General features: G+C 41.0%; 1 protein-coding gene across 1 annotated transcript; it reads right to left on the bottom strand.

Moving 5' to 3' along the window:
• Nucleotides 1-3,392: 3,392 nt before the first annotated feature.
• Nucleotides 3,393-4,489, bottom strand: LOC132314281 (uncharacterized). Its single transcript, XM_059813157.1, has 2 exons — nt 4,311-4,489; nt 3,393-4,208 (listed from the first exon to the last, which is right to left on the bottom strand). Exons 1-2 carry the CDS (start codon nt 4,434-4,436, stop codon nt 3,393-3,395), a joined length of 942 nt encoding a protein of 313 aa, XP_059669140.1. The 5' UTR covers nt 4,437-4,489.
• Nucleotides 4,490-12,351: the final 7,862 nt, after the last annotated feature.

Here is a 12,351-nt window from a genome sequence, read left to right as displayed (position 1 = left end):
GGGGATGAGCAACGACAGGCATTGACTCATTTGAAGCAATATATGCAGAATCCGCCAGTCCTGTCCGCCCCAGAACCGGAAGAAAAGTTATTTCTATATCTTGGAGTATCTGGTGTCGCGACGAGTGCCGTTCTGATTCGTTGCAAGGAAGGGGTGCAATACCCAGTATTTTATGTAAGCAAAACACTGATGGAGGCAGAAAAAAGATACTCAAAGGCCGAACGGGTGGTACTTGCACTTGTAAATGCAAAAAGAAAGTTAAGGCATTATTTTGAATCCCACCCCATAGCTGTTCTAACAACTTTCCCAATCAGAACGCTCATGCACAAGCCAGAGCTCTCGGGCAGAATGACAAAGTGGGCCATAGAGTTGAGTTCATTTGACATAACGTACGAGCCGAGAACAGCTATTAAAGGGCAAGCGGTGGCCGATTTCCTACTAGAATGTGATGCCGAAGATACGGAAGAGGACCTTAGAAGCGGCTCTTGGAAACTTTTTGTGGATGGCTCCTCTAACCAGACGGGGGCTGGGATTGGGATCAAACTGCAAACCCCAGAGGGTACTTCCTTGAGCCAAGCACTCAGACTTGAGTTCCGAGCCACCAATAATGAAGCGGAATACGAGGCGTTGCTAAATGGATTAAAGTTGGCCAAAGAGCTACAGATCAAAAGTTTAACAGTGTATAGTGACTCGCAGCTGATTGTTCGGCAGGTAAATGGTGAGTACGCAACCAAGGATGACATGATGGGGGCATACCGTTCTGCCGTTCTGCGTAGAGCCAAAGACTTTGCAAAGATTGAATTCATACAGTTGCCGAGGGAACAGAATGCAGATGCAGACCGTTTAGCATGCAGTGCTTCAAGTTGCGGTGAAACATTGGCGAGGGTGATTCCAGTGGGAATAGTGACCCAGCCGTCCATTTTCGAAGAACCGATGGTCTCGGACCCTTGGCAAGTCAACGTCATACCGTATGAACCGAGTTGGATTGACCCAATCATTACCTATATTCGAGATGGCATTTTGCCTATGCAAAGGGATGAAGCTAGGAAACTCAAAAAGAATGCTGCCAAGTACGCCATCGTGCGGAACCAGCTGTACAGAAGGTCCTATTCTGGCCCGTACTTGAAATGTGTCACCCCCGCGGAATCGCAGCAGGTATTGCGAGCTATTCATGAGGGTGTGTGTGGCAATCATTCTGGGGGAAGATCGTTAGCGCATAAAGCAATGACACAAGGGTATTTTTGGCCAAACATGTCAAGAGATGCGGAGGAGTTCTCTCGAAGGTGCGATAAGTGCCAACGATATGGACCAATGATCCACCAACCACCTGAAGAATTGCACGTAATGGCCTCGCCGTGGCCTTTCGCGCAATGGGGGATGGATGTGGTCGGTCCTCTGCCAACTGCAAGAGCTCAGAACAAGTATGTGTTACTGGCCACGGATTATTTCACTAAATGGGTGGAGGCAGAACCGTATCCTAGCGTGACTCAGACTCAGGTGAGACGATTTATCTGGAACAACATTATCTGCCGCTTCGGTGTTCCCAGAACAATAGTCATGGACAATGGCACAAACCTCGACAGCAGGCAAGTAAGAAAGCTGCTGGAGGAGTATGGAATCAACCAGAAGTTGGCTGCAGTAAGTCATCCTCAGGCTAACGGACAAGCAGAAATCACAAACAGAACCATTTTCGCCTGCATTAAGAAGAAGCTGGAAGATCATAAGGGGAAGTGGTTGGATGAACTCCCGAACGTTCTATGGGCTTACAGAACCACCCCAAGGCGGCCGACTGGGGAGAGCCCGTTCGCGATGGCGTATGGTACCGAAGCAGTTATACCGGTTGAGCATTTAGTCCCCACTATCAGAAGCTTAGCATGGAGTCGAGATCAGAACGACAAGATGTTAAGATTGAACCTCGACATGATAGACGAAAGGAGGGACGCAGCGGCTATAAGGCTAGCATCGTATCAGCAAGTGCTGGCGAATAGTCACAATAAGAGAGTAAAACACAGGGATTTTGCCCCGGGCGATCTGGTTCTGAAAAGAAAGGTGGGGATGGTCAAAAAAATGATGCCACCCTGGGAAGGCCCATACAGAATTGCAGAAGTCATTGGCAAAGGGGCATATACGTTGGAAACCATGGCGGGAAAGTTGGTCAGCAAGCCCTGGAACGCCACGTCTCTGAAGAGGTACTATCAATAGAAGCAAAGTTCTGGTTTTAATTGGATGTTATTTGTTGTTAATCAAATACATATGAATGAGCAAGTTACCGGAATTTACAAAAAAGAAGAGAAGAATTTTCTTTTCCAATGGTCTACTATGAAAATTTAAAGCCAAGTGGCAAGTGGCATTCTAGCCGAGCGCCAGGCACTTAAGCAAGATAAGTGGCAGCTGGCACTATAAGCCGAACGCCAGACACTTGCTAAAAATTTAAAGCCAAGTGGCAAGTGGCATTCTAGCCGAGCGCCAGGCACTAAGCAAGATAAGTGGCAGCTGGCACTATAAGCCGAACGCCAGACACTTGCTAAAAATTTAAAGCCAAGTGGCAAGTGGCATTCTAGCCGAGCGCCAGGCACTTAAGCAAGATAAGTGGCAGCTGGCACTATAAGCCGAACGCCAGACACTTGCTAAAAATTTAAAGCCAAGTGGCAAGTGGCATTCTAGCCGAGCGCCAGGCACTAAGCAAGATAAGTGGCAGCTGGCACTATAAGCCGAACGCCAGACACTTGCTAAAAATTTAAAGCCAAGTGGCAAGTGGCATTCTAGCCGAGCGCCAGGCACTTAAGCAAGATAAGTGGCAGCTGGCACTATAAGCCGAACGCCAGACACTTGCTAAAAATTTAAAGCCAAGTGGCAAGTGGCATTCTAGCCGAGCGCCAGGCACTTAAGCAAGATAAGGGGCAGCTGGCACTATAAGCCGAACGCCAGACACTTGCTAAAAATTTAAAGCCAAGTGGCAAGTGGCATTCTAGCCGAGCGCCAGGCACTTAAGCAAGATAAGTGGCAGCTGGCACTATAAGCCGAACGCCAGACACTTGCTAAAAATTTAAAGCCAAGTGGCAAGTGGCATTCTAGCCGAGCGCCAGGCACTTAAGCAAGATAAGTGGCAGCTGGCACTATAAGCCGAACGCCAGACACTTGCTAAAAATTTAAAGCCAAGTGGCAAGTGGCATTCTAGCCGAGCGCCAGGCACTTGCCGTACAAACACACAGCAAAACTAATGTAAAAAGAAAAAGAGAGAAAAGATATATATGTACTGAAGATAAGCTGAACAGAGCACAACACATAGAGAAAAAGAGTTCGGCCATTTCATTAATATTGAACATTTAGTTTACAAAAGAGAGGTGTCCATCATTACAAGAAGATATGAACTGGAAGAATTCGAAAGAGCCCTAGCTAGACGCCTCAGTACCAACAGCATCCTGGTCCTGCCGACTCGCCTCCTCGGCCCCATCAGCCGCCTCACCTTCATGAGGTGGGGAATCCAGGTGAATAACTGAGTCGTTCGGCTGGGGTTCAGCGTCAGCAGTGGCTACAGAGGGAGCCACGGTTGACGAATGGGGAGCGGTCAGTGGCAGAGCGGTAGGAGGAGCTGTGATGATCCTTGAGGATGCGATGTCCTGGCACTCATCAAATATACGCTCCGCTTCGGTGGGTTCTGGGTCGACATAGACCCCCAGAGGCTCGATCCCCAGATCCTTGTCTACCTCATCCGGAGTGGAGCTGGTCTGTCCCTCATCCGGAACCCGGTCGGCGAAGCCTTCCCGGAATCCTTGAGCATACCGAAGAGCACCGACCCTGGAGAACCGAGCATGAAGGGCCAGCATCCCACCACCCACTCTGCTGATAGCGTCGATCAGAGCGGTACGCTCGTCCAGAGCTCTTTTTTCAAAAGCCATCCGAGCAGACTGTTCATCAGCTAGAAGACGTTGGAGTTCTGCCTTCTCTTCTCTGAGTGATTCCTGCTCAGTCTGCCAGACGCTCTTCTCGAGCTGGAGGGCGTCCTTCTCATCCTGAAGGGAATCATTCTCCTTTTTCAGGACATCTCTCTCTTGCTCGGCTTTGTCAAGCCGAACCAGCACCTCGGTATTCTTCATGGCAAGGAGGTCGTTCTCTTTATTAGCCACCTCCAGGCTGTCAGAATACTTTCGGGCCCTGGCGTTCCCCATTTCCACCTGCTTCTGCATGGCCATCATCCCAAACAATGTCTGCATAGGTGCACAATAAGAACGGTTAAACCAATAGTCAGAACGGGAGAAGGCAAGACCAAGTAATATAAGAGAATTCATGAGTTAGAAAATAAAAGTCACCTCCATAGCAGATTGGGGAAAGCGACTGAACACGTCCTTCTGGGAAAGGCCCTTTGCCGCCTCAATGTCCTTCGGAGTCCACATGCTCCTGTAGTAGGCCATAGCGGTCTGGCCATCCTTCAGCATGGTCTCGTTCGGTTTCACGAACGTCCCATCCGTTCGAGTGTACCGAGGGGCCCATGGCGGCAAGCTAGGGATAGAAGGGGGGCCTGAAGCAGAAGCAGAGCCACCAGCTGCAGGAGGCCCAGAGTGAGAAGGAGCTCTGATCGCTCGGTGCAAGAGAGTACCCGGCCCAGAGACTCGGGTCCTTCTAATAAGAGGCTCCTCCTCAGGGTCGATCTCACTGTCAGGATGAGGCCTTTTGCCTCGCTCTTTGTCCCGACCGCCCCCCGCAGCAGCAGGAGCTATGGTAGCTGGGGAGGGCGCGTTCTGGTTGGCCGCAGGGGCGCTGGCAGCAGGGTTAGTAGCCACTGCGCTCGGGACAGTGTCAGATATGGTGGCTGAAGAAGAAGCCGACGCTGGAGAGGAGGTCGCCCCAGCAGCAGGAATGACTGGGGGAGTATTTTTCCTCCTGCCAAAAGAGGGAATCTGCAGTCTGCTCATATTGTAGCCGAGTGATGAGAGCGCAAAGAGGTTGTCTGAAGTGAGGAGATCTGAGCAGGAAGGAATATCGTTCAGAACGTATCTCTTCAAGTAGTTAATCCTATCCCTGCAAACACTGTAGCTCAAGTCATCACAAGGTATTCCCAGGGAGCGGCATAAGTAAGTGCAAAAACGAGGAACGCATGTTTCACAGGGGCAGTCGTGTTTATGGGATTTGAATTTTTTATAGGAAGAGACAGAGCAGACGCCAAAGGCGCTCGGGATTGGGTAATCCTCTGCAGCCGGCGAAGACCAAGCCCCACTAATACCCACTATGCTATCCCTCCAACCCTTTTCAGATTTTATTGTGTCAGTGCATATGGACATCTTCTCGAACGGGTAGAGGTGGTAGAAGGGCTCGTTAGTACGGATCTTACTGACCTTATAGCACAGAAGGAGGTCTATGAGGTCAAGGTCCAGATTTCTGTCACGCATCAATAAGAGCATAACAGATATGATCCTAAAGAAGTTGGGGTTGGCCTGCAGAGGGGATATCCCCAATCTGTTGAAGACGTAACTAAAGAAAGGGTGCAGAGGGAACCTAACAACATTCAGTTGAAGGTTTGTGAATAAGACTTCGCCGGGCAGGAGGCCGGCGCCGGTCGTAATATTAACGTCTTGGGGGCAAACCCTAACTACGATGTTGTCAGGAAGTCTAAGTCTCATACGAAGAACACCCAGATCTACAACCATGGTGGAGGTGCAAGAAGAATCTAAAAGAGGGAAAATGGAAGCCTGCCGAAAGTAAAAAGAACGAAACTAACCTCGGAGGACTGCAAGATCGCTGGGAGAATGACTCTCGAAGGATTTCACCGGAAAAGGCTTAGCACAGTTCTAGAAAGAGGGAGATTTGGCTGATGATGGAGACGGTAAAGGGAAGTGAAGTAGAATTCGAGAGCATTATATAGGCAAGGGGGCCCGAGGGCCGAAGCGTCGGGAAGGCAAGAAATCCCTCGAACCCCGGAACATTGATTCTGGATCTGACCGTTCGCTCCCCCACGTGGTTACCTCGAGCCGTCAGCGTCATGATGAGACGCCATCAATAATTACCCCTTATTAAATAAGGGGCAATTATGGGGGCAGTTGAGGAGGCCCTGGATGACATGGGCCAGGTCCGACTCGCGAAACACAACCTTCAGTCCGAACAGCTGGGTCAGCCCATAAAAAGACACTGCCATATGGGCCGAGCGGGAGCAAGCCCATTAAGAGTGACCAGGGCTTACTGAGGCCCAGGCCCAGGTCCAGCAATTAGTAAATATCTTGTAAATATCTTGTAAATATCTGGTAAGTATCTATAAATAGGAGTTGGAATGAAGAGGAGGAGGATCTTGATTCGGGTTGAGGTGTAAGAATTCTAGAGAGAGAAAGAATAGAAGGAGTTTCTTGCATCTTCAAATAGGGAATTCATCTATAATTCTTAATCTCTATAATAAGTGTGTTCATATGTGGTACATCTGGTACTCATACCATATTCTCTAACATTATGCTACTAGGTATGTGATTCATAATATGATTCTCCTGATAAACAGTGAGTGTAAACAATCAACTTTTATCATTGAGATCGTAAAATAATCCGTCCTAGTGACTTTTAGAATAGCTATCAAATCTATCGTGCGTATGATTTGTTTCCAACTTACTTATCCATATCAAACGCACATGTGCAAAACTACCCCATATGTGCATGTGATTCAAACTAAGATTTAGTCAAAAACACAGTTCAACGGTATCTTTAAGACAGACTAAGATGAAATACAATTCATAATATGCATTGATATCGTCAAAGCTAAACTATAAAATGAAAGAGATAATATAGCATAACAGATCATAGATCTAACTATGTTAAGTGGAATTCTGTTATTCATTTTTGACACCTAAATCCATTTAGCGTCAATTGCGGAAAACCTGGTACACCACACCCTCATTGACCATATAGTCTTTGCACTATCCCAAGAAATACTCATATCCACGATCAGATCGGATTGTTTTGATAAGTTTACCTAATCTGTGCTCCACATCAATCTTGACACTTTCAGAATGTACCAAAAGTTTAAGACTCGTGTCGCATCAGATAAATTTATCCAAAATGTGAGTAATCTTGCTTGGATGTTTATAAGATTACACGTGTCTGTGTGTACCGACTCCAATTATTCTTTATGTCTATTTCATTTGGCTGATTAAGCCCTTAGAGTTATCTATCTTTCAAAACAATATTCACAAGTTTGGTTTAGGCTCCTTTGCCTCACTAGGTAATAAACTTTCTTTGACCAATCTTTGAATCTCATTTTGACTGATTACAACCCAAAAATAGACACTAAAAATACAATGAGTCAGGAATAACAATTTTTCTCTTAACATTCAATCTAGAAGATGCAACATTAGTTTCTACATCCTGCAAATCTTAAGAGTTTGTGATTATAGTGCATTAACCATCTTTCAATGCACCAGAAGCAATCGCATATCTATTCAATTTTATAAAACCAGTTTTACAAAATAACTATACAGTTTTTATAAATCACAAATGAAACAAGAATTAGATTGCGTCTAACTTCTGTGCATAAAGATAGTTCTCTAATACTAATATCCTCATACTCCCTAATTTCAGATGTAATACTCCCACTGACTTAACTACAACCTTGGCATCAGGTTAAAAGATAAATATATATCCATATCATCAAAGCTTCTAGATTCCTGAAATCCTTACAATGAATTGCAAACATGTTTAGTGGCTCCAGAATCTATCTATCAGGAATTAATAGATGCAACCACATAACATGGCTCAATGAGTAAATATATATTTTCATATGTCACGTCATTGCTTAGACAGTTCGTCCTTTAGTGTCTTAGTTAGCGACAAAAGAAACAGTTTTCTTTGCCCACAACATACACTGCCTTATTCCCTTTAACCTTTTTGAATACCCATGTTTTGTGCTAGCCTAATCCTATTATCATCCTTCTTCTTTACTTTGCTCTTCCACTTGGGCCTAAAAAAAGATGGTATAGACTAGGTTAGATAGATAGGAACATCCATACTTTTGATTATCTCTTCATCTGTTACCAATTCTATAAGAATATCAGCGAGTGTGAACTCAAACTGATTCTTTATTTAGTTTACTCTGAAAGAGCCGAACCAGTTTGGTAACAAAGCAATAATTATGTCAATTTGAAACTTACCACCCAAGTCAGCCCTATTGATCTCCAGCTAATTTTTAAATAATAAACAATCATTTTCCAAAATTTGATCTCATACTGGAGTTCCTTAGCCTATCTTGATGGTATTCAAGTTTGATATAGTACTTTGGCATACTTTCTATCTAATCTCACCAAAACATGTTATTGACATTTAACATGATGCTTGAAGAAAATAAAATAATGTAAATGTTAGCTTGGGAGCGTATTCGAGATAAACTCTAAAATATTGCACCAAGTCATATCGTTTGCCTTATTTCATTTATTAAAAGCATTAATGTTCTCTTGGGTATCTTAAAGTAAAAAGGATTAGGGTTAGGAGTAATAAATACATTTTGTACCACTACGTTATGAATAAAATATCTAAATTCCTTTTCCAGTTATTATAAATGAGGTTTACATACATTGAATATGTTAGCAAGCAGATAAAATGGATTAGACATAATTAATCTGAATATAAATGCATTCATACAATATGCAAGGTGAATTATTAATACTATCATGCATATTTAAAATTAAAATGAGTTTGTTAAACATATAATATAATAAATCTCAATAGAATAAAAGATCATTATCATTATTGGTACACAATCCCTTTTAATTAATGCGGGTCCCTCAACTCCATAGCATAATAAATCACACAATCAATACGTCAATAACTTATCATGTTGGAGGAGTTCATTATTACCATTGTTAAGATTCATTTGCTATTAGGTGAGCACTTCCATAATAATATGTGGGTCCCTTAACCACTGCATGAAAAATCAGATAGCCAATACGCCAATAACTTATTCGATTGGCGAAGTTCATTATTACTATTGGCGAGCAAATCCCATCATCTCCATATCTCTTAAGACAATGCCTTATCTATCTATATGAAATGATTCCCGATTATGTTTAGCCTTTCTAAAATCACCTAGTGTAAACCACTCCGTTGGGGAGCTAACACTATTGATTTTAGATTGAGTGTATAACATTATTAATGCTCTAACGAAAAATAAAACATTAAATATCTTGTCATTATAATCTAGACTCTTTAAATCATGCGTAGGGCCTTATTTTTAAAGATCTAATTACAATGAACATTTAATATTTTAATTTTCATGAGACAACCATTCTTGTAATATTAAGACTCTTCAAATTATGCGTGGGGCCTTATTTTTGAAAATTTAATTATAATGGTTTTAATAACGAAGGCCATGGGGTAATGTATAAAAATCACCGCTCCCACTCAAATTTTAATCGTTCATAATTAGGGTTTTCATTTTATTCAAATACATGATATGATGCATACAAAACGTCTTGATTTTAATCCAATTAAATTTAGAAAATATTTGGACTTTAAATGATTCACTAATATTTAACTTAAGGCAAACTTAAAAAATAATTTACAAAAATAATTTTTCGTTTCCCAATAAGTACCCTCAAATTAATTAGTAATCAAATCTAATTAATTTTCATAATTTAATTAATATAAATCAAGTCATTTAAATAAATATCATGGATCCAATGCATGAATAATAATAATAAACAATTAATTATTCCATGCATCAGATAAATAAATAAATAACAGACAGAAGCAATTTAAATGGCCAATGGATTCAGCTTTTAACATTTAATTGCTCTAAGTATTGTACGGACGTCCTCCAACAGCTTGTAAACACCTGTAGGAAGTTGGTACGCGTCTGGAGAAGCAAAACAGCTTTCGGAACGTGCCCGGAAGGCCCCACACGCGCTCGCACGCGCCCGGGGCATGCAGCAGTGCAAGACACGCGCCCCTACGTGCCACCACGCACGTGGGGACAAATTTCCTTGGCTGGCGCGTGAGATCCATGCGCCAGCATTTGTTCACCTCTTGGCGCCTGTGGAACACGCGCCAGGTGCACCTTTGTGCGCCGCATGGGATCTTTTACTCCTTATTAATGCTGATCCATTGGCTCTAGATCCTGTTGCATGGAATCTTGGTGCACCTCATTGCACCGGATCAGCAGCCTTACTCTGGTGACTGCACTTGCCGCTGACGGTACTCCAGTCGCCGAAAAATCGCCGAAATAATTCCAGAAATTAAATAAAAAATTCCAGAAATTAAATTAAGCCTTAAAAAATTCTAGAAAAATTTCAAAAAATTTCTAAAAAATCCCAGAAAATTCCTGAAGCCTAATTTAACCCTCTTGGACCTTCTTGAAGCTTCATAGCACCATTTGATGAATATTAGATGGCTTTAAATAAATTTACAATTTGAAATACAATGGAAAAAATTAAATTACATCATTGAACTTTCAAACGGCTAAATCAAAGCCTTAATTACATTCATCCAAAGATAAAATTATATTAATTTAACCTATAAACTTCATCCATGGCCCAACCATACATCATCATTCATTCACAATTATTCATACATCATCATGTATCAATATATATCAACATATTAAATCATACATCAATAAATATATATATGAATATAATTTTGGATCCATGAATGATGATTTTCATAAAATCATGATCTCTAGTAATGAATCAACCCATGCTCTGATACCACTGTTGGGAAACGTACTAGTTTTAAAAACTTTACGAGGGATTTTGATTCATAGATCTTGATTCATCACATAGAGACAAGTTTTATGCAAAAATAAAATATGATGTACCATTCAATTAACAGATTGAATACTTACATCAAAGGTCGGAGTAAACCTTTAAAACTTTCCTCTAAAGTGAATGTTCTCACTTATTGTAGATCTCTTAGCAAGATGCCTTTTCCTTAGATCTCCATCTTCTTGGTAATTATTTTGCCTTTAGGAATCACTCATATACCTCTATGAATGACCTTGGAAAAATAGGCTTGTGGGAGCCTCCATTAGATGAGAACACTAATCCTAATTTTCTAAAGAGATAAAATATATTCCTTTTTCCTTCTACTAAAAATCACCCCTAAAATATATATAGACTATGTATATTTATATGCAACATAAAGATAAAGAAAAGGAAATAACAAATCATTCTCAATCTCTAATTCACATGTCTCAAATCTAATAGGATTTCAATATCAAGTTGGGTTATGAGTGAGAATTCTTTGGGCTTATTATTTTATTGGCTATAATGAATTAATAATTGGCCTGGACCATAAACCTAATTCAATTAATTCATAAATTAATTTGTACTCAACTAAAAGAAATTAATTGAACTCCAATTAAGTAATAAATAACCTCTAAGTCAATATTGCACTTTGACCCCTCTATGCATAATTAGTTGTCAGATAAATAAAGCCATCAATCCGACTACTTAATTAATATATTTATTTTGGTACCATTGATTATTTCTGATTCGATTACAATAAAACATTTGTTTGACAAAAAATAATAATTTAAATAAATAAATATATAATAAATTATTTTGTCTAAAAACATACGAAGGCCTTCGAATTTACTTTGTGATCAACCATAATCAATACAAAATAAATACAAGTAGCAATTATGCAAATATTGAAAATATAACCCTCTAACTATTAATTACATAACTACCAAAAGTGTCGGTCTAAGGATCCCAAAGAATCCGCCGAACAAATCAAAGTAATTATTAATTAATAAAAGAGTCTATACTTTTCTCATGCTTAAGAGTCAAATGCCATGACGGTGATAGGAAGCAATTGCATACGACGGCTCTCGCAATATATCTCAACCTAACGTGGATCCAGTTTAAGTCTTAATTAATTATGAATCCATCTATAATTACCGACTATGAACAATTTATAATTACTATTTATATTCATTTATTAATCGCCATCACATACATATATAAATATATCTTGTAATCAAATGGACACTATCAATTCTATAATGAATCGAAACATAATACATTAAATTCACCAATTATATAAAGCATAAATATTTTAGAAACGTTAAGAACATATCTCACTATAATCCAGATAGGAATTTGTTATGCCAGGACATGTATAAATCCCAACACCACCAACGTCACAGTCCCCCGGGAAAAAAAAAAAAAAAAAAATGTTTCCTGGCTTACCAGAGGTCTGGTTCACCGCCTTAATCCAACTGAAACAGAACTGAGGGAACCATGCACTTACCCTCCATTCCTAAGAAAATTCCCGTACATTATATTTGATCCGAGTCATACGACTCATACTTAATCAAGAACCGTAATGAAATGATATAATGAAGCTGAATGCTATCAAGTCAAATTAATAGGATAACTGGAG

This window comes from Cornus florida, unplaced genomic scaffold (genome assembly GCF_030987335.1).
Source record: "Cornus florida cultivar Cherokee Brave unplaced genomic scaffold, ASM3098733v1 CherokeeBrave_3.0.0_Hap2_Chr06, whole genome shotgun sequence".
Taxonomy (NCBI): Eukaryota; Viridiplantae; Streptophyta; class Magnoliopsida; order Cornales; family Cornaceae; genus Cornus; species Cornus florida.
The sequence above is the reverse complement of the archived record's forward strand: the minus strand, read 5'-3'. Positions and strand labels throughout refer to the sequence as shown.